The following is a 24,364-nucleotide window of genomic DNA, read 5'->3' on the forward strand; positions in this document are numbered from 1 at the left end:
AAAGAAGAGCCTAACACAATAGGCACTCAACAAAAATATGCTACTAAATAAGTAAACCGAGAAAGTGAGAAAAAAAAAATAGGAGAGGGGAGTAAAAACATTTGTATTTCTATGATTCAAAATTTAACTCTGAGCTTGCTAGCTAGCATCCATGCCAAAGAGCATCATCAAAGGTTACAGAATTGTCTAGTGGAATGCCAAAAAACAAAAATGTTTTTCTGGTTCTGTATTTTTTCATGAGAAAGTTTCTTGGCAAGTATTGAGAAACATAAAAATCAATGTCTTTATAGATAAGGTTTTTATTAATGCTGTGTCAGACCTACTACTGTCTTGTATTAGGGAAATGAGCATGTATTTTGTATTTTTACATTGACAGCTATTAATATATAGTACTGATTCCTTATCAAGTTCTTACTAGAAAACAGAGCTCAGGGGATGAGTAACTATTGGTAAGACAGATGAAACAGCATGTAAAGAGCAGAACAATGCTTCACTAAGGACAGCAAGTCCTAGAGAAGTGCTGCAGTGAGATCTGGATGGCTGAGAGCAAGGGGGGAATGAAACATTTCTACCTTGGTTCTTTGTATGGCTCTGTCTCCCATCAAATCTTTTTTAGGGTTCAATCCACATTTCAAGTACCAAGTATTTCTTAGTTTCTCTCCATCATCTGCCATGACTCAGACACTGTGCTGAGCATTAGGCATTCAAAGACGGTCAGTTACATATCCTCTTTCAAAGTGTTCACAGTCTAATGGAGTATGAGTTGTTTAACTCATATTAGTAATTCAGTAAGATGAATGTTATAATAAAATACTGTGCAGAGTGTCATGTTTGGAAGAAAGAGAATTATACTGACTGGGGAACCAGAAATCACCAAAAGGAAGTGGAATTAAGTTTTTAAGGATAAACTGGAGTTTGAAACAGAAAAACAGCAAGGAAGGGTAAAAGGAACAGTATGAAGATGGGAGAGAACATGGAATGTTCAAGGAATGGCAAATAGGCCAGTAAGGCATGGTGGTAGCATGTGTCAGAGTGAAGATGGAGTTGGTTTAGGTTGGAGTCTCCTTCAGGGAAGGCTGTCCAGAGGCACATAGATAACCTGCATATCATGTTTTGGACCTTCTCTTCTCCACTGGGAAAGTACCATTGGAAAACAAATATTAAAAGAATGACATGGCCAAATTTGTAAATATGTTCTCTCCCACCATCTTCGGTCTCTTACTACAAGATGTTTAAACTACTTTAATAGCAATTACCATGTTTCTCCATGTATTTATTTCTCACTCTTGTCCTATCCCTCTAATTCCATCTATTAGATTATAAAATCATTAAAGGAGGGAAACTATGCCTGGCTCATCTTTGCCCTCCTTGAAGCTTCCCTGGAGCATATTAAGTGATAAATAAATGATCATTCAATTGATTTCTTGTCAATGTAATGATAAAACACACAGGGCCAACAAAGAGCCATGTCTCCCATGGGGAAGAAGCTAGACCTACACAAATTCCAAGAAATTAGAAAATGACTGTGGCTTATCAGAGTTTTAAGCTGAATTATTAATAATGGATGCAGAATATATGAAAGAGAAAAATACAAAGAAAAAAATTTCCAAGCAATTCAAATTCCTTAAGAGCATAGAGTCAGGGGGCAGAGAAGATTTAAAGATGTAGGAAAATGCTTTATTCCTCAAAATTTCAAAATCTTTCTATTCCGCCTGCTAAACTGAAACCCCCTAATGTTTTTGGCATTTATCTCACCTCTTTACTCATTAAAGACACCTAATTAGTTCTTTTCACTCTATTTCATTTTGTGTCTATTACACCAGCATAGAATTACCAGAAGTGCTATTTGAAATAAAACATAAAATCTCAGGGAAATAAAGGAGATGTTTGCCGTTGTATTTCTTTTGATTACAACCTTTTAATTGTGGGGTGTTGACTGACATGAAAATCTCTGAAGCATGATTTTCCAGTGAGTTTGGGCCACCTGGAAACCTCCCTTGTTCATCCATGTTGAATGAGCATTTTCCCTAGCCCATGTGCATGTTCTAGCAGCAATAACTGGATTGCAAATTAAACACAAACCTATAGAGCTATTATTTTCTTTTTCACTGTGCAAGCAGTTTTTAAGCTATACCTAATCCTCACAACTGGATCCTGTCAGATGGCGCCTCTTTAAAACCAAAATACAAGTTAATAAGCAGGTGATTAAATTTGCCTCCAGCAAACACTCCTTATTTTAAAAAATGAACTAAAAAGTGTTTCATCATTCAGAAGTTTACTTTAAGCTTCCTCATATAATGTTTTTTATGAAGGTTTAAAATTTATCCTATTATGTTTACTTTGCACTAAGTATAGTTAAATCAATAGCAGAACTCTGATATTAGCAGAAATAGCAGAAAACTGATCCACAGTTTTATTAGTATGATATATTGCTTAAGATTCTTGGTTGTGGAAACCATAATATATTGGTAGTTAAGTGTATGGTTAAGATAATGAGCTCTGAAGTCATTGTCTGGGTTTGAATCTTGGCTCTTCTAATCACATTTTCTGCCTCAGTTTCCTTCTTTGTAAACTAGTGCCTGCTATGAGAATTTTAAATGAAATAATCTAAATAATGATGCTTTAAGTAAATAAATAAATAAATGCATGAATGAATAAATAAATAAATAAATGTGCTTGACATAATGCCTATCTCACAGTGAGCAGTACATTGTTAGCCATTATCATTATCAGGATTATTATCAGTAGTGCTTATGCTAGATGAAGTTATTAAGTAGCTGATGTTCTATAGCAGGGGTTGGCAAACTCTTCCTGTAAAAGCCTGGATAAATATTTTAGGTTTTGTCAATCATAAAATCTCTGTTGGGACTACTAAACTCTGGCGTTGTTCTTCAAAGACAAAGACATTCACATGGTCACACTCTAAATGCAATCAGGAGTCAAAAGTCCCTGCTTTTAAAATGATCAGTTCAGACCTTTCACTGTCTGGATACATCCTTCCAGATCTCTCATTCAGTTATTCCCACTACACCTTCCCTTTGCTTTCATTGGGCCTCCAGTTCCTTAAGCTCTTTATGATCAAACTCCTACCCATGAATCCAAATCCAGGGTAGATTTTAGAATCCACCCCCCATCTTGCTGTTATTCGCAATGACCTCAACCATTCCCCTTTCATTTTACCTGTGTGTAAAAACCTGGAGCATCTTATCTCCACAACTTCATCTGGACTGCTGAGCTCTGGTGAAGAGAAGTGGGCAATCACACTGATTAATGATGCTATAAATACATTTAACTTCAACTAGGTCCTCCCCTTTGCCCATAAATCCCTCTTAAAAAAAAAAAGATTTTATTTATTTGAGAGAGAGAGTGCATAGAAGTGGGGGAGGAAAAAGCAGACTCCCTGCTGAGCAGGGAGCCTGAAATGGAGCTCAATCTCAAGACCCTGAGATCATGACCTAAACCGAAGGCAGACACTTAACCCATTGAGCCACCTAGGCACCCCTGCCCATAAATCCTTAAGGAAATGTTCCCATTTCTCTACATCAGCTATTTCAAATTGTTTCCTGTCCTCATAAACTTCCCAATCCTCCAAAATCTCAAGATAGGAGCTCTCCTTTCTTTCAATTACAAATTTATCTAGATTACCTCTTGCCCCTTCTCTCTCTCCCTTTCTTTCTCTCTCTCACACACATACACACTTCAATTATTTCTCTCCTTTAATAATGGAAGAACTGTTCTCTTCCAATCTGAAGTCATTTGTACTATAATAATCCATTTCCTCTTACATCCTGGAAGACCCGGTCTATTCATCACCCCCACTTTCTTACATGGGTCATCTGCTTCTTCCTCTCACCTATCTAATTCCATTAGCACTGAAACATGTTCCTGAGCCACATCTTAAACAAAGAAACCCACTAGATTTCATACTTTTGTCCACCTACTAACTCTGTCTCTCCTCATTTCTATAAAATTCTCAAAACAGTCAATAGCATATATACAATCTATATTTTCTTTCCTTTCAGAGTTTCTCAACATATGTGGAACCTGGCTTAAATCTCTGTCACATACACCAAAACTGCTGTTGCCAATGTTGCTAAATGTTTCCAGTTGCTAAGTCAAAGAGATACTTCCTCCTTCACAAGACATTTCCTTGCCCAGTTTCCATGACACCTTAGTCTCCTGGTTTTCCAAACTCTCTGGAGGATTGTTTCCTTTTCTCTCTCTCTTTCCTTGATGACCTTATCTACCCCCATGTCTTATAGTACCACCCATGGGCTAATAATTCCCAATCTAGTTTTGCTCTCTTTTATTATGTACTCTGAACCAGTATCTCAAATTGCCTTCCAGAAATCGCTAACAGAGTTCTTAGTTGCAAAAGGTGCAAATCAAAATTAAAATTTTTTTCTCAAAACTTCTTCCCCTATTTGTATCATGTGAGTTAATGGCACCATCCAACCCATTGTTTGAATAAGAAATCTATAATCTTTCCTCTGCCTCATCTCTTCATTTAATCAATCAGATTTCTGTCCTATCTTCTACCTATTGCTTCAATTCACTGTTGTCCATCCCAGTGTTACTTCTTCAGACTTCTGTCATCTTTTTTTTAATCTATTAGTTGTGCTCCTTAATGGAAGAAATATTCTTTGCTCAACATGAGCGCAAAACTATTTATTTATTTATTTATTTATTTATTTATTTATTTATTTATTTATTTCAAAACAAATTATTGATAGGACTTGTGGCAATTCACAGAATGAGGCCCATAGTGTATGCTGGAAGCAAGACCACAAGGCCAGAAATAGGCTCATGTATGGCTACCACTGCTGTGGTAATGGTCCACACCATTACCACCAGCTAAATGGTCCACACCACAGCTTCCACCTCCCACTCTCTCCACAGCCACCACTCCTGCCCCTCCATACTGCAAGTTTCTGCATCTACAGCTACTACCAGAACTCAGAATGTTTTCTCCATGGAACCTGCCTTGAAGTTCAAGATGGATGCATATAATTGCCATGTGTCAAGACTTGTGCCAGGTTCCAAGGGGCTGGGAAAGCAAATATTTGGAGAATCCATGTTCCATTATGATAAGTGAGCTTAGTTTCTCACTGAGGCTCAAAACATGAGGAATTATCCAAAACTAATAAGGATGTTCAGATGATGGGCAACCAAAGATAAAGCAATGATAAATATACACAGCCTGAGAATAGGACACAAGCCTTCCCATTGACTTTCATCTTGTCTTCCTCTTCCCCTGACTCAATCCCTGAGTTTCTTTCTAAAATGCAACTCTGGTGATATTTCTCATGTACTTAACAGTCTTCTTTGTCCTCTAACTGCACCTAAGATAAAATTCAAGTTCTTTTTTTTTTTTTTTTAAATTCAAGTTCTTGACATGGTTTCAGGATCTCTGACACCACTCTTGCTTTCTAACTTTTTCTCTGGTGACTTTCCCCCATCTCCAGATAGATTTCTGTTTCACCAAACCTCTCTGAGTTGAGTCTGCCGTACTCTCCCTGGGATCCACAACTTTGTCCATCCTTCTGCTGGTGTTCTCTTTACCTGCCTAACTCTCCCTCATTCTTCACATACCATTTTATAGGCTTCATCTTCCATACAACTTTTCTTGATCATATAACCCTGTTATCCCCTCTGAGTGCTAACATAACACTTTGTTCTTCTCTCATCATAGCTCTTGACACGCTAAATTATATATGCTCATTACTTATTTAAATCCCCTATACACTAAGGTCCATGAGGGCAGAAACCTGTCTTTTTTAAAATTACATTTTCCAATCTCTCTCACACTGAGTTCAATACAAAAAATTAGTTTCTCGAAGGCCAAAAACAAATAAACAGACCAACAAAGAAAAGAAACTTCTCTTCCAAAGAAAAATTTTGCAAGAAATGAAAATATGGTCTGCTTTTCCTTCAGAATATAAATATACTTTTGGCCCTAGCATCTCTCTCTTCCAATTTTCATGTCTTCTGAGTTAATGTTGCCTGGTAGCTTATATCTTCACATGTTTTAAGAGTTGACCCTGACCTTGACTTCTCCTAAACCATCTACCATTTTTGCTGACTGAAAGGCTAATTGTAATTCAAGGTTCTGTCCTGGGAGAAACTAATCTGCCTTCTCGGGACAAACTATGAAAGACTTTAAAATAAGCAATACAGAACTGGTATCTTTTCAATGAAATATTCAGCAGGGTCTCTAGACCTTCCAAGGTCATCTGATTTTATTGTGGTCTGTATATTTACTGTCTTTAATTAGGTAATTTTATAACTTTGTAAATTGTAAAAATCTGGTAACAATGTAAATTATACTTCAGGATAGATATACAAATAATTTTTTTCCAGTAAAAATACTATTAGTTTGTACTCCATAGAAATGACTCCAAACATTATATTTTATTGCTCTCTATATATTAACCAGTTTCAAATTTATTAGTAAATTCATTTTAGCATTCTTGATTGTCTGCATATACACTTACATACTTATATATACATATATGTTATACTTATATATGTATCCATATACTTTAGAGTCTGCTTTGAAATACTTATATATCAGGGCAGCCCGGGTGGCTCAGCAGTTTAGCGCCGCCTTCAGCCCAGGGCCTGATCCTGGAGACCCGGGATCCAGTCCACATCGGGCTCCCTGCATGGAGCCTGCTTCTCCCTCTGCCTGTGTCTCTGCCTCTGTGTGTGTGTGTCTCTTTCGTGAATAAATAAATAAAATCTTTTTAAAAAAAAAAGAAGAAGAAGAAATACTTATATATCTTACCAGTTTCCTCATTAATTAGGTAAATAAAACCTCACATGAATGTTTATTTTGGTGCTTGTATATTTGCCATGATTTTACTATTTTTTTTTTTGTGGCCAGAAACAAGCTCCAAACTTTCTTTCTTTCTTTCTTTCTTTCTTTCTTTCTTTCTTTCTTTCTTTCTTTATTCATGAGACACAGAGAGAGAGAGAGAGGCAGAGACATAGAGGGAGAAGCAGGCTCCTCGCAGGAAGCCTGATGCAGGACTCAATCCCGGGACAGGATCTTGCCCTAAGCCAAAGGCAGATGCTCAACCACTAAGCCACCCAGGCATTCCCCCCCCCATTTTTTTAAGATTTCATTTATTTATTCATTAGAGACACACAGAGAGAGGCAGAGACATAGAGGGAGAAGCATAAGCTCCAAGCTTTCTATTACTGTTCCCCAGATTTGGCTTCCCACTGAGAACCATGACCACTAGAACACTAGTATGTGGTCTCTCCTTCTACCTTCATAAACTTCCAAGCTCCTACCAACGTTTCTGGATTTTGAGATTCAGAAAGCTTTGACCTTAAGGGAAAGTGACACACAAACTGAAAGAGAATTTTCTAGTTCCTGATACTTAAGTCTTGGAAGAAGGCTAGGTAGGAAAGTAAAAGCTAATAGGTACTTAGGATGAAAAGTATGTGAAAAAAAACCTAAAAATCAGGCTATATATTTTCATATTTAATTTTTTTCTATATTATATGTTATATACATAATAATCTCTATGTTTGATGTGCCTTTTCGAAATCTTATATTAACTGCCTGCTTCTCGTGAACAAAACATATTAAAATATACAAAACTGAATACATCCTCTCTCCATATATGAACTATATTTAAAGAATCAGTGAGGAATCAAAATGATTCCATTCTGGAGCACAGACAGGACAAAGGAATTACAATAATATTATAAAGAGGCAGACAGTGACAAAACCAGTCCAATGGATTTGTAAGATTTACTAGGAGAATAGGGGGTAATATGGTTTAATAGATAGGATAGCACTAGAATGTGGAGGATCTCATAATTCAAGTATAACAGAGTAATCTTTCTAAGAGGATGCCTAAAACACCAGTACAACTTTTGACTAAAGAAAACATGGTAGGTTAATATTGAGCTTTAGGATCTGATTATATATCTTCTGTTAAATTGACAGATTCTATGAATCACTGTATCCTATGTGGTTGTAAGTCCTTGAGGTAGATTTCTAGAACCCCTTTACATAATGTTCTTTGAGATTGGAGACTTACAGGAGTCAAAAATGCAAGCTGGCTCATTTTTGGTCATAGGAGAGAAAATGACATGTCACTTAATAAGACAAAATCTCATCACTCTAAGAATCCCTAGATGGGAAACTGCTTCTGGACAAGCAACCCAATTCTGAGGAACACTTACCTTATGGAGAATGAATTTCTTACTAAGTTTACTCCTGACCCAACCTATAAAGTTTCACAACATCCAACAAGCTTCCTTTGTTGACATCTAGACTCAACCTTGAGGCAAATTTCCCTTCTGAAGTTTTCCAGATCTTCCCTCTATCATTCTATGAACAATATATAGAAAAAGAATAGCATACTTAGAGTAACAGGAGAGTCATTACCTCATAACATTAAGTTCAAAATCCAGTGGAATTTCAGCTGCTGCCCCATTATTTTGCAGATCATGAAACCAGTAGTGGCATTTCTATATAATGAACATAGAAATGCTGGTGGTATTTCCATGTAAATGTCCTATACAAGGCACAAAGTTCTCTCACATGTCCTTAAAAGATTGTTAGGTTCTCATAGCAACAAAGCTCTTTTAGTTTTCCTTTAATACTCTAATTTTTATATCATGCTATTTGTTTAATGTCTTTTCTACTTCTCCCCTTTACAATCCCATATGACTTTTAATTCTTTGAATATAAGGACTGTGACCTCAGTCTAGATCAAGAGTCAGCAAACTGACCCAAACCCTATCCATCTATCCATCTCACCACCTGTTTCTATGTGACCTGCAGACTAACAATTATGTGTGTGTGTGTGTGTGTGTGTGTGTATATATATATATATATATATATATATATATAAAATCTGTGTATATATATATATATATATATATACTTTTTCTTTTCTTTTTTTCAAGAGAGGACAGTGAGAGAGAGGGAGGTGGGAGGAGGGGCAGAAGGAGAGAGAGAATTCCAAGCAGACACGGGGCTTGATCTCATGACCTGAGATCATGACCTGAGCCAAAATCAAGAGTCGGATGCTGAACCGATTAAGCCACCCAGGTGTCCCTATATATTTTAACTGTTGAAAAAAAATCAAATTCAAAGGAAAAATAATATTTTTGACATGTAAAAATCATATAAAATTCAAATATCAGTGTCCATAAATAAAGATTTGTTGGCACATAGCCATCCTTATTCATTTATATATTGTCATTGGCCAGTCATGTCGCAATGCAAAGTTGATTTCCAGTCCAGATCAAGACTCTTGTTTATCTCTTCCTGGCTGAGAAAAGCAGAGAGCTCAGGGAAGAAGTCAGCCTTCTTGCTTTCTTCCTGCATGTCTGACAGGGAATCGTAGAAGGAGTCATGGGAGGAAGTCTCCGACATATTTCAAGTCTTCATACACTCTTTGTTTGCTTTCAACAGGAAGGCCAGAGGCATTGTGTCTTTGTACAACAGAGACATACAGCCCACAAAGTCAAAAATATTTACATTTGGCCCTTGGTAAAACAATTTGCCAATCTCCAGTCTAGAAAATGACCATACCTCTAGCACCTGAAACTTAATAAGTTATTATTAATTATGTGTTGAAATAACTATTGAATGAGTAAATATGAATGCATATAAATGGACACAAGGGAAAAATGAAACAAGATTTCAAATATTTCATTGAAAACTAAAGATAAATTAAAGTTGAAATCCAAATATATTTGTGGTTTAGAGTGAGATAAACAGAATCAGATTTACTTAAAATATCAATAAGCCACTAATCTCATAATATTAATGAAATTAGAGCTTTAATGAGGTATATAGGTATATAGTGGAGATAGAAAAGAAGGAGGCTCTAAGAAGAGCAGAATTCCCTACTATATTTTTAATGCCTGCTGCAGATATTTTTTTTTAGCTATTCAATGGTGGTTAGTAAGATACGTAATATTCACTCACAGGGAAAATATTAAATTAAAGTGATAAATAATAAATGCAAGTATACTTAATATTTCTCCCAACTTGAAGAAGAGAGAAAAAAGTATTTTTACAAAACTTTATTTGTTCACTTTAATGTTTCTCCCAACTTGTAAATTAGTAGTATTATGATAATACACACAAACACACACACAACCATTACTACTAACGGCAATTCTCTCTATGTCGTCTTGCAGAACACAAGAAATAAACTGGTTTCCAGTGCCTCTGGCCTTCCTGTTGAGAGCAAACAAAGAGTGTATGAAGACTATTGAAATATGTCGGAGACTTCCTCCCATGACTCTTTCTACGATTCCCTGTCAGACATGCAGGAAGAAAGCAAGAAGGCTGACTTCTTCCCTGAGCTCTCTGCTTTTCTCAGCCAGGAAGAGATAAACAAGAGTCTTGATCTGGCCCGGAGAGCGATAGCCAACTCTGAAACAGAAGATTTTGACTCAGAAAAGGAGATCTCACAGATTTTCAACACCTCTCCTGTAAGTGTCTGTGAAAATCCTTCCATAAGGAGACCAGATTTGGAGAACCAACCTCCTTCGGAAGACCTCATGGTAACAGGCCAACACCTGTCCAACCTCTGCCAGAACAAACTGACCGTATCTCTTCATCTGCTTCAAAGAGGAAACCTGCCAAATCACCCTTGCTTGCCAGTCCCAGCTATATCCGGAGCCTCCGAAAGGCTGAAAAACATGGTGCAAAAACTCCCAACACAAATGTAAAGCCCAAACCAGCATATCAAGTTAAGACTGGCCCCCAGAGCCAGCTATGTGACAAGGCAGCTAATTTCATTGAGGAGCTGACATCCATATTTAGAGAAGCAGCAAAGCCAAGAAATAGAAGCCCAACTGGGGAGTCCTCATCACCAGACAGTGGGTACTTGTCTCCTAAAAATCAGCCGTCAACCCTGATGAGTGCCTCAGCCAGCCAGAGCCCCACTGGAGACCAACAGGAGATAGAAGCAAAGGTCAAGTTACCCAAAGCCAGGCACTGCTACCAAGCAGACCAGGACAAGGCAGTGCCAACCAATAACATCTCTCACCCACAGCCCCAGAATGCACTCCACTTCCCCTCAGCTCCACGATTCATCCAGAAGCTTCGGAGCCAAGAAGTGGCAGAAGGAAGTAGAGTTTACTTGGAGTGTAGAGTCACTGGAAACCCAACTCCTCGAGTCAGGTAAGAACTTTTTATTGTGAATATCAAATGATTTGTGTTGACTTTTAATTTTACTTTAATGTTCAATGAGAAGAAATTTCCTGTATAGTGAGCCCTCTGGAGCCTGACATGATGTTTTCAAATACCTGCAAGGAAAAAGCATCCCAGAATCGCAAATACTAGTTGTAGTAGATATCACTGGTGGGATGTGCCTATTATCGTGAACCATGTGCTACTAAGGAGAAGGCAAAGTATCAGACAGGCATAGAGGAGCACAAATAGGTTATTAAATAGGACTCTGGTATGAATAACATCCCAGGAAACTTAAAATGTAAACTGATTCATTTAAGGTACCATGAAAGTGTGTGCATAACTTGAATACGAGGTGCTGAAGATGGTTGAAAGTGTGGCTAAAACTGGAAGTTTTCTGCCAGTACAGAGATGTAAGGCACAGATATGCAGAGGCCAACCACAAGATTTACCCCCAAATATATAATCTGATCTAATGCCTGGGCTAAGTGGGCACATATTCAGTTTAAAAAAGCACACCCACATACCTTCGATGTGATGCAACCAAGGAAACAAAGAAAGATAAACCATGGTGAAAGTCATACAGCTCTGTCGCTCATGCACCAGCTCTGGCTACTACAGCCAGAGGTATAGCAAAAAACAAAACAAAACAAAACAAACAAACAAACAATTACATGAGCAATTACATGAGGCTAGTTGGAATCCATATACACTTACACCCCCATGACTATTCTAATGTCTAGAGTTCTTCCTTCTTGCAGAGTTCATACTTTCTCTGCAAAAAGTTAAAGAAGGGTGACCCTGGAATCAAATTGCAGTGTTTCCAATCATGGCTCCACCTTTTGCCAATTGTGTCATTGAGGCAAGTTACTTTGTGACTTAGTTTTTTTATCTGTGAAATGGGAATTAAAATAATGCCTACCTCATTCTATTTCATAAGGACCAAGTAAAATAATATGTGAAAAAATAAAACAGTGCTTTGCCCCTTGTGACTGCTGTGTTAGTAGTATCTAATACTTTTATTATTTCTCATTACTTAATTTTATATGCCAAAATGAAAATAACATTACAAACTGGATTATACTACAAAAATAAGCCATTTATTCATTCAGTTATTTTGAAAGTTTTGCTTTTTTTAATGAAGGATGTTTTACTTGGATTACGTAAATATTAAAAAGTAAACTCAAAATTGTGAAATTTGGCAAAATGTTAAGTAGGCATCATTGGCTAAAAATTGCAATACTGGTACATTCTTATTAATATAGCATTTCACAAGCCACAAACTTGACCTCTTACCCTACATCAACTAATAGACACTCTGCTAGAGTTGGTCTCTTAGTTTGACAGGTTATTGCACACAAACATGAAGTAAACATTAGCATAATTGGCTAAAAAGTGGTGTAATTAAAGGCAGGGAATTTTTTTTTTTCCAACCAATTTGTTCAACTATTCCTCTGGAGTCAGTTTTTACAGTAATTTTACTATATTTCTTTTAGAAACTGACAGCAGGGGGCAGTAAAAAACTTCTTACTGGATTCATTCCGTTCAAGATGTCATCTTAAATTCTGCATTTATGTATCTTTTTGATACAGAATTTTTCTTATCATTTTTGCCTATGATGGAGATGAAATTGTGTGGTTCTTTTGGATTCTACTTAGACTGCTTTCAACCTACTAATCTTGTGAACAAATAATTCTTTATGACTAATACTTTCATACGTCATTCAAAACAGTTTCACAGGTTTTCATACTACATATGACTCCACTGACATTAACCTCCAAAATAAGCCCCTTTCAAAAAAATTTTTTTTTAATTTTCAAAAATATAAAAAAAACAAAAAACAAAATAAGCCCCTTTCAAACATATTACTGTGGCAAGTAAATATACTACTTATATTATAGTATATTATATTACAGTATTATAGTATATATAGTATATATATAGTATTATATTATAGTATATATATTATAGTATATTATAGTATATTATAAGTAAATATACTACTTATAAAACAAAATAAGCCCCTTTCAAAAATGACAAAAACACTCCGTTTAATATCAAAGGATTCGTTCAAGTGAGCAGACCATAATTATTATATTAAGGTTCACTTAAACATTTAGTAATCTGGGGAACATCAAATTCATGCTTCTGTCTCCCTTCTCTTTACTGGGATTGAGGGCGTTAACTTAGTAATTACAGAATTATTAACTAGTTTTCTCTTGTCACCTCCTGGTTTAGCAAAGTCCATGACCAATGTCCTTAAACATTACAAGTTATGCCCTTCTAGAGTTAATTAAATCTTAGATGAAATGCACCATTATTTAAAATTAGCTGGTCATTTTTGTATCCTTTGGAATTTTTGTTTGTTTTGTTTTGTATTTTGAGAGGGAAATGTACTGGATTTTCTTAATTTCTGTTCCAAAGATTTTGGTACTCTCTTTTATGCATTTGTAGGTATACCAAATGCCTAAGAACACTGAGTTCCTTTTCCACATGAGACATGAGAGTCTAAAAAGTTCATCTTCTTTGAAGGAAACTTCATATGAAGAATACTACCTTTAATAAAATGTGCCCTCCTCTGGAGCATTTTAGAACCTGGCTCAGACTCAGTCAGTCCAGGAGACTCTAAACCCAGAGATTGCACAGACCTATGGATTGCTAGGCTACCTCCTAAGATCCCAGAAGCAGGTAACAGGACCCATAGAGAGCAAGGGGTATCAGAGGAACCTGAAGTAACCAATAAGCAGAAGACCAACAGACGATGACTGGTAAGCATAGAGACATTCAGTTATTGAGAAGTCAGCAGCTATAGGGCAGGTGAGTAAGATGTGGTGCAATTGCCAATGGTAAGGTCCAGACTTACTTCAAAGAAATGCATCACAGGAAAAGATGGCAGCAGGTATCTGCATCCAGATACAGGGTCTGAAGCACAGGGAGAAAGTTCTGCCCTTCAGGAATTTAAGGAAAAGGCAAGGCTACTGCTCCAAAGGACAATAGGAGAGGCACAGTTCAGGAAATAGAGACTCAGGTATGGTTAAATGAAGTGAGACTTTAGTGACTAAACTTGTGCTGCGTCCAGAATAGGGAAACAAATTGTTAGACTAACATGGCTGGGCTACTAAGCTGCTGGCCTGGAGCTACTTAAATTTGGCCTGAATAGAAATTTGGTCTGGGAAACTGGACATAGTGAAACTTAATGAAGGTAGATAAAGTGGTCCCAGCAAAAGGGAGGATTGGTGGAAACAGTAGGATCGAAGCCAGGCCAGTTCAGTCCAAGGCTTTTCTACTTTATTCTCCCACAAATATATGGCATAAATATCAGATATAACCACAAAGAGAACTGAAAAAAATGTATTTTCCTTCTTTATTTTTGCATAGTTCCAACACAACCTCAACAAAAAGAGAAAGGCTGGTGGAAGAAAGCTTATGTATAGTAACTGAGACTGTATACAATCTAGATACTACTCAAATTACACACAAATTATTTGTTAACATTTTGAATTATTACATTAAATTAAATCAAGTCAGAATTTACACATTTTTCTGATATGTCCCAGTGTTTGGTATTTCTCATGCACTACTTCATAATAGTAGTTATAAAACATGTTCCCGTATATCACTCACTTTCCCTGTTCCCTCCACTCTCAGCTTTTGTGAGTTGGAGAAAAATTCACGAAGAATTTTAGTTCAAAAGTACTATGAAAATGAGACCTCTCATTTTCACTTTATATTTTTAAAAATATTTTATTATGGCAACCATATATTTCAAACCATTTTAAAGAAACTGAGAAATAGGGAATTATTTGCCTACTAATAGAAAAATTATTAATTCATCATAGAGACTAGAATATAACTCAGGTCTTCTAATTCCTGATCAGGTACTGAGTGACTCACAAGAAGATATGGCCACTGTCACTACTGTTTTGCTTGTTGTGGATGGCTTACTGACAAGCTCCAGAAATGGAGTTGAGCAAAACTGCCACTTGGAATTCATTCCAAATACCTTTAAAGAAAATTATATCTTGATAATTTCCACAATATTTTTCTATTAAAAAACACACACACACAGAGCCATTCATGGTTATTCTCTTTCTTTGCAGTAAGTTAATACTGCAAAGTAAGTCAATCAACATAAACATTTTTATGTTTGGGCATGGGGGAAAGCAGAAATTCCCCATCAAGTAACTACAAACAAAATAAATTATTCTCAATTTATAAACAGTAGTCCAAACCATCCTCATATTCAAATTGTATTTTGAGGTAAATATGAACATACTCAGAGAAAAACACCTTTAAATATCCACTTATTGCAGTAAAAGTGAGTCCAGCAGTAGTCCAAGCACATTTAATATTCTAAGTACAATTACACCTAATCATAAGGAGGCTATTAGGTCATCATTATTAGCCTAGTAAAGTTTTAATGAATATACAAAATTACATTCTTTCCTTCAAAAATCAAAAATCTAGTACCTCCAATGTTTCCAAATTAGTTTACATTAGTGAGACATTGATCATCATCAAGACCCAAAACAAGAGAATTAGCCATAACAAATCTATGCATGCTGTCTGTAGAAATTTCCATCTCCTCAAAAGAAAATAGAAACAAACCACCGATTCACTTTTTTTTCCTAGGAGTATCAGTATATTCCAGTTATTGACTACTTTGGTTTGGGAAAATGTGGCAATAGCACCACTAGCTAGTAGGTTATAAACATGTGGTGATTGTTAAGATTCAGATGGTATAGTTCCAGGAGTATTGTTTGTTTTTGTTAAAGAGTATCTTCACAATGCGACACCAGATATTACCATCAGATTATCAGAATGAAAAATTGACCATGTTGTTACATGAACATGAAATGTAAATAGGTATAAATAATTTGGGGAATAATTTTGTGATATACAATAAAGCTGAAGGTGTACATAACCTAAACTTTCATGTAATTACCAATTGCCTACTGGACATCTCTGCTCAGATATCTAATAGGTATATCAAATTTAATATATCCAAAACTGAACTTGTGGATCTCCTCTCCTCCAAAACCCTTCTCTTTCTAAATCTTCTGCATGTCAATAAGTGACAATCTTCCTTCCAGCTATTTAAGAGAAAAACTCTGGGGTCATCCTTGGCTCTTCTTTTTCTCATATCTCACATCATCTAATCCACCCAGCAAATGCAGTTGGCTCTGCCTTTAATATACCTAGAATCAGACCACTTCAGACCACTAATCGGGACGTCAGCATTGGCTGGGTCAAGCCACCACCATCTTCCCCTGGGATATTTGCATAACCCTCCTAATCTGTCACCTTGTTTCCATCATTGCTCGTTATACTCTTTATTGCACCTAGCATGATCCTTTTTAATGAAATTGTGGTCACAACACAGTGCAAAGCTTTCCAGTGCCTTCTATCTCACTCAGAGTAAAATTGGTAGGCCCTATAAACATTAGTAGGGCACCATCTCTCTGATTTCATCTCCTACCATGCTCCTGTTTGGTCCACTCCTGCTACAATGGTGTTCTTGCTATACTCTGACATGCCAGGTGTGTTCCTGTCTCAGGGTTTATGCACATACTGTTTCCTCTTTCCCCAGAGATATGCAGGATTAGATCCTTCATCCTTCATATCTCTCCTTAAATATCACCTTCATTCAGAGTATGGCCTTCCCTAACTATTCTATGTAAAAGAAAAGGCCCTGCCCAGCTTACTCTCTATTTCACTCATTGTTTTTCTTCACAGAACTTATCCAATAAATTCTGCATTTTACTTGTTTAATTTTTTTCATTGTCTGTCTTCCTAAGTAGAATATAAAACCCTTGAATATAGGGACTGCCATCTGATTCTTGTTGTGTCCCTAGAGCTTAGAATGGTGCTTGGCATATAATAGGTGCTCAGTAAATATGAATTGAATATATAAATGAATTTCACTCCTGGCTATATTTCATGCTAATTTTATACTCATTGAAAAATAATAGCTTTCTATTTTACTCTACTATCCCAGTTATGTATTTGGTATGTTCACAGCAATGTTTCCAATAAATGAATGGCATAATTTAGTCTATACATAACATCTAGAAAATGTCTGGGTGGTAAGCAATGCAAATTAGATATGCTGGCTCTTCGGTGTTTGCCCTCATGAGTTATAAGTTCATCAATTTTCTGAGTTGTCTTAGTTGTTTTAAAGCTTTTAAAATTTTTCTTATTTTAAATTCATGGTAATAGAATGGTATATGTACTCAGTCTTCTGCCAAAGATCTTCTATGGTTAGTCTACCCAATTTATTGACTACAGAGGATAGAAAAATTTGTATATGAGTCTCTCATTCCGAAGACAAAATTCCTGCATTTAGACACACACACACACAGATGCATACACATGTGGTACCTTTTTTGAAAGTGAAAATCTGAAGACTAACAAGAGTTGCATATTGTCATTTCACCAACCCAATTATCCCCCCCATATTATCATATGTGGTAGATGGGAGCAAGCAAAACGGGGCAGAATCCAACAGAAACAATACCAATTAATGTTGTAGGTTCCTGGGGCACCTGGGTAGCTCAGTGGTTGAGCATCTGCCCTTGGATTAGGTCATGATCCTGGGGTGCCGGGATCAAGTCCCACAACAGGCTCCCTATAGGGAGCCTGCTTCTCCCTCTGCCTGTGTCTGTCTCTCTCTGTGTCTCTCATGAATAATAAATAAAATCTTCAAAAAAATGTTTTAGGTTCCTATTTTTCTTATTCTTTTATCATTTCCTTTAATTTATTTCTAAATCGTTTAATTGTTTTCTTTTTCCATACATTTGCATTGGCTTGAAAAACTAAGTCTTTTGTATTTTACAGGGGACAATTAGTGTTCTCAACATCAAATTACCATTGAACTAGAAACCAAAGGAGATTAAGCAACAGAGTAGCACCTGTATTTTCATTGAAATGAAATAAACTTATCTCTGATTCCCCCTCATAGGTGATTTTTATGAGTTAATAAATTAAGGCAATATGACCTATTATGCTATTTTATCCTCTTTCCTATCCTTTTCATTCTTTCTCAACCCCTATTTCCATCCAATATCCACCCACTTGTAATTCCCATGTGAAAAATGACCTATACCTCTACAATGCTTTAACTGCTAAAAGCAGTTTAATATGAATTGAATTTATATTCAAATGAATATTGAATCTGCTTTTGTAGACCAGTGAGTATAATGAGGTAGCTCAGTATCAATGAACCCAGGAAATATTGGCTCTGTTTTGTGGAGCTATTGTTTAACAATTTGAACATTACAGAGTGACAGCAACTGCCCTATCATCTGTTCTTGCCCAACACATGAACCTGTGATGCTGTGATAGGCCGATTCTACTGTACACAATGCTGTTCATATGGATATCTCAATGAATCAAGAAGCAAACTTGATTTTCAAGGCAAATATGGAGTATTAATATAGTAATAACAATCATTGGTATATAGTTATAAAGTAGCAGCAGCCAAATCAGATAGTAGGATCTATTCTAAAGAATTGGTTCCATCATTTCAGTTTACATCTTGATAGCCAAGTTTCTGGATTTAACAAGAAAACTGATCAATAAACAAACATCAACACAAATTTTCCTAGGAAATAAAGGTGGTCAGAAAATCCCTTTACAATTAAGAAATATATGCTTATGCATTACAAAAAAAAATGCTTACAGAACAAACAGCAAAAGGGTTTTGCAGCTGATCATAAAGATACTGAAGCAAGAGTGTGAATCTGGCCTCTATCACATGTCCAGTCATGTTAACAAATTATTTCACCTTTCTATGCCTCAGTTTCCTTGTCTGTAAAATGAGAATAATAAAACTACCTAACTCTAGTGTTATTATGAGTGTTAAGTCAATTAACATAAGGAAAGAGTTTAGAACTCTGCCAGCACATAGCTTAATAAATATTAAGGTATTATTATAAAGTTATTTATTATTATTATAAAGTGTTCACCTTTATTGTTTATTGTCATTGATTTGTTACATGCTCCCTACACTCTACCTTCTCAAAAATCTTTGAATCTCTTCTTTTTCTTTAAAATTTTTATGCTACAATTTCTTTTGTACTGCTCATATTTCCAATGGTGTAGGGTTTATAGAGAGGGAACACTTCAACTTTAAAGGCTAAACATAATATATAAAGAATACAATATATCTCAAAACATGTTTCTAATCCTGTTTGGACAGTGAGTCTCAGATTCCTATCTCAAGGTCAGAATCAATACCCAGGTTGCCAAGGGCTGTTGGGATATTGTCCCCTGATCTCTATTGTCATTGTCTAGTAACTTTTACCTCACTTGGCCTTCTGTTCCTTCATGGCCGCAGGGGTGGGATTAGAGCCAAAGATAAGTAATTTCTTTCCATCTCTACCCTTCCTCCTACAACTAATCATCTCCACATCCTCTCTTCCCAAACCTCAAAGCTGTGAAGGTCAGCCTTATTGTGGACTCCGGACAACTTGGAAAGCCTTCTAAAATCAAGTCTCTGACTATTGTTTTCTTGCTGCTTTTAAAATTGTTTAGCAATTTTCCTGAGTTAATTTCATGACTCTTTGTGAAATACTTACTAAAGCCAATTGAAAGTGGTTCCCCAACACTTTAACCACTCCCTGTTTTTGTGTTCCAATAATTTCAGCAGGAAGAAAACTCTAAAAATAATTGGAGTAACAAATGCAGGCTTTTCCCCCAGCTAGATAAATTGGCTTTGATTTTGTATTTTCTTCCTACTAAGTATTATACCATACAGCAAAGCTCTCAAAAGGAAAAGAATGTGGTTTTGGAAGTTTAATTTACTATTATGCAAACTACTGTGAAATAGTTGTTTTGAAAAAATTTGACTCTGAAATTTGGGATGGATACGTTCACAGTCAAAACTACTCAATGTCTTAAGTCTTTTCTGTAGAGTTGCTTAAAGTACTTCTTGACATGTTTCTTCATTTGCCTTGAGGCAGGGCCGCATAATGGATCACTGAACCTGTTTAGGCATAATTACAGCAATTCAAGAACTTCACTTCCATGATGCATTCTTTTGACGGTTAAAAGGAGTTATTTTATAAATACAACTGTAGCAAACACAATTGCAAGTCTGAAACCTGATGCAGCTTACTGTGCTGATCCAGATGCAAAGATTTTCTACCAGTTGATGTGTTAAAGTGATGTGTAGCAATAGAACTGATTCTTTCCTGTTTAATTTTAATTTCTTTGAGCCAAGAAACAGGGTCATATTTAATATGTACTGGAATAGGAGTAAAGTGCTAGTCATGTGAGCACTGATAGTGAAACCCAATCAAAAGCCTTTCCTGGCAGAAGAATTACTAATTCCAAGTGGAAACATTGTTTTCTTGATCATGAGTTGTAAGAGTGAAGTCTAATTCTATATAATATCATAGAGGAAATTAGGCCACAGAAACAAGTTTCAAATGAGTGGTTATATGGTTCACATGTGGGCTAGAACACTTAAATAAAAATACCCTAGGAAACAGGATTTTTTTTTCCTAAAGTAACAGCTTTTAGTCTTGGTTGTTGGAATTGGTAAGTATTTTCTAAGGGGAAAATAGAAAACAAGTCTGGTGAAAAGGATTTCCAAGTCTTGGAGGAGAATCTTTGAAGAAGGAAGAGGAAAAGGAGGAGGGGGGTGAGAAGAGGGTAGAGGAAGAGAAAGGTGAAAACGAGGAGAAAGAAGGAAGGGAGGATAGGAGGGAGGAAGGGAGGACATGTGAAAGGAAAAAAAGAAAATTTATATTTGAAGTGAATTGGTTCTGTCTTTAAAAGCCAGAAAGATCTTCAAAATAATTTTTGCCATCATATTCTACATCTAAAATTTTATTTATTTATTTATTTATTTATTTATTTATTTATTTATGATAGTCACAGAGAGAGAGAGAGGCAGAGACACAGGCAGAGGGAGAAGCAGGCTCCATGCACCAGAAGCCCGATGTGGGATTCGATCCCGGGTCTCCAGGATCGCGCCCTGGGCCAAAGGCAGACGCCAAACTGCTGCGCCACCCAGGGATCCCCATATTCTACATCTAAATTTACAAACACACACACACACACACACACACACACACACACACACACACATTTTTAAAAGTAGACTCCACACCCAGTGTGGAGCTCAATACAGGGCGTAGACTCACCACCCTGAGGTCAAGATCTGAGCTGAGATCAAGAGTTGGGCACTTAACCAACTGAGCCATCCAGGTGCCCCTGCAAATACTTATATCTTAATGAAAGAAGATATTACTTGAAACCTTGAAAGATGGTTGAACCACACAGTGTGGTTCAATGAGTTAAGCATAAGACCTTTCCCATATACTTCTACATATAAGTTTACAAATATTTATATATTAATGAAACAAGATGTTACTTGAAAGACTTCTTATATACAGTGTAGTAAAAAAAATCATTTTTGCCATCACAGAAGTTATCACAGATCAATTTCATTAGCAGAGAATATTCCAACTGTGCTTATACATAGCGCAATAGATATACAGTTATGAAGGCTAAGAAGAGGAAGTAGAAAAAAAAGAAAAAAAAAGAAGAGGAAGTGGAAAATATTTGTTTCAGTTTTGGATTTTGAACCACCACAGACAAAAATTAAGAATTTTCTACATCATTGGGGAACCCAGACAGTTCAGTCAGTTAAATATCTGACTTTCGATTTCAGCTCAAGTCTTGATCTCAAGGTTGTGAGTTCAAGCTCCATATTGGGCTCCACATTGGGCATGGAGCCTATTAAAAAAAAAAGCAAGAAATTTCTATATCATTATATGAATTTGGATATAATGAAGGAAACACCATGGACTACTGAGCTTTCTAGAATAATGATACTAAAAAGGTATTATTCACAAATAAGAGGATTTGGTCAAAAATAAAGACTTAGCTTAGGCCTAGGTACTCCTAATATTTAGAGGCTTTATCAGACCCTCATGAGGAAACTTTTTAAGTTAACACCTGAAACTTACTGTAGTATTCAACTTCATCATACATGTCTGTGCAGTCATTGTGCAGAATTACATAGACCACTAAGTTGTAGGAAGCTTAAGCCATTCTCAAACCCTTTGTTTATCATTCTAAAGTCCCAAGTTAAAATAATTCCTCTTTATTTTCCTGAGAGTATGGGTATTAAAACCCCATAAATGTTGCTGTCATTTTCCTAGTAATAATAGTAGATATTGGGGCACCTGGGTGGCTCAGTTGTGCCTCCACTATTGATTTTGCCTCAGATCATGATCTTGGAGTTATGAGACTGGGCTCTGTGCAGGCTCCATGCGGGGTGTGAAGCCTACTTCGGATTCTCTCTCTTACTCTCCCTCTGCCCCTCCCCCCAACCTGCTCCCTCTCCCCCTTTCAAAAACAGTATATATAATAATATTAATAGCCAACATTTCTTGAGTACTTAGCACATGCCAGACATTCTTTTCACAGATAAACTCACTATTCCTACAAGGTAGAGACTACCATATTTCTTGAGTACTAAGATATATACTTTGTCACACTTTAACGTGTCTATAATTAGAATGCATCTTGCAGAAGACAGCATTTCACAATGATTATCAGACTATAGTTATGATACAATTGTGATTGTATATACACAAATTTGGTCAGAACTGTTTGTTTTGTCATTTTAATTGAGCTGTTTGCCTTTTTGGTACTGCATGCTGTTTTTTTTTTCTTTCTTAATAGTTCATGAAATAATAGTGTCTTATAATGAGTGGTATATTAGGTCCAGCGAGCTATAATATTATAAAATCTCTGTTTAGAAACAAGAAACAAAAGCATGAATAGCTTATGAAAATTGTCCAATTGCCCAGAGTCTTTACTTTTTAGCATTACCCTATACATCCAAAAAGTCAGAGTGAAACACAAAGAATTTCTTATAGAATGGTGCCCCAAAAAGTCTGGGTGGGCCCCAGCTTGCCATTAGAAATACCTAACACAGTAGTCATTATTTCTTGAAAAGTGAAATGTTCATGAATTGCTTCCTTCCATTGCCCAAGATGGAAAATTTGGAAAAGAAAGGAAACATGACTAGTGATTTCCTGGTCCTCATGAGAAAACTTTACGTTGTGTATACTTCTAGTCACTCTATTGTGTCATCGTTGATGGAGACTCAGCATCTTGATTAGTAGGAACAATCTCCATTCCTGCAGTTTGTGGGCCCATGGGGTTATAACTTCTACCATCAAAGCCAGTTAGCCAAGGTCTCTCTCTTTCTCCTGTAAACAGAGCAATAATCCCAAACAGAACATAAGAGATATGATTTGTAATCCAGTATGGTACTCTTTAATTCTTATGTGTAGTGGCCAGCATTTTAATTAAGAATGTGTTGGCATATGTTGGCCAGAATCCTGATTCATGGAGTCATTCTGTGCTCCAAGAACAAGGACAAATTATCACTGCCTGAAATAAAGAAGGAACGGGCCCCAACAATACCAACAACATGTTAGCTCAACTGATTTCTGATAGACCTTTTCTACAAAAGGCCATTGTAAAATATAATATAATAAGGTAATTTTTTTACAGACTAAATAGCTTTAAATTTGAACAGGCAGCTATTAAGAAGGAAGTATCAATATTAAGGAAATCAGATCAACATTTGGATAGTAGATAGGATGCGTGTTGTCATAGCATGTGCAAGCCAGTGTGCATAGCAAAATGACAGATGTTCCTCAGCTCACCACAAAATTTATCAAGGGCCACATGGTGTGGTAATTATAGGGGGTGGGTGTAATACATGTAATCAGGGGAGTTCTCTAGGAAAATACCACCTTACCTCAGGGTGGGTCAGTTTCACTTACAGGAAATATGTGTACACATTCAGTTCTACAAGTATCTTGACTAATTCCTTTCTAGCCTAGACCCTTAAATTTAACCCCCCCAAAAAAATTTTTTTTAATTGGAGGGAATTGGGGCATATGTTTTAAGTACTCATTTGTTTAACTGTTGGCTAATGGAATATACTAATGTGCTACCTCAGATTAGGGATGCCATAACTCCCAGTTAAATAACAGATAGTCCACAGAAAAACAACAAGTAAAATCACTCTAGTATGAGACTTGTGTTTGGATTGTATTTTTTTTCCAATTCCTAACAGGCCAATGCAGGTAGAACGATGAATCCATTAACAAGGTGTGTCTATCCTACTCCAAATCAAAGTAATTTTACTACCAT

At 36.3% G+C, this 24,364-nt stretch overlaps 1 protein-coding gene across 1 annotated transcript in view; it reads left to right on the plus strand.

Moving 5' to 3' along the window:
• LOC129504555 (palladin-like) overlaps positions 1-24,364 on the plus strand; it is a 417,088-nt gene that overhangs the window by 18,793 nt on the left and 373,931 nt on the right. The window contains 2 exon segments of the mRNA XM_055317307.1: positions 10,177-10,492; positions 10,495-11,167. Coding sequence (XP_055173282.1) covers positions 10,258-10,492; positions 10,495-11,167 — 908 coding nt within the window. The 5' untranslated portion in view covers positions 10,177-10,257.

Source organism: Nyctereutes procyonoides, unplaced genomic scaffold, assembly GCF_905146905.1.
Source record: "Nyctereutes procyonoides isolate TBG_1078 unplaced genomic scaffold, NYPRO_anot_genome, whole genome shotgun sequence".
Lineage (NCBI taxonomy): Eukaryota > Metazoa > Chordata > Mammalia > Carnivora > Canidae > Nyctereutes > Nyctereutes procyonoides.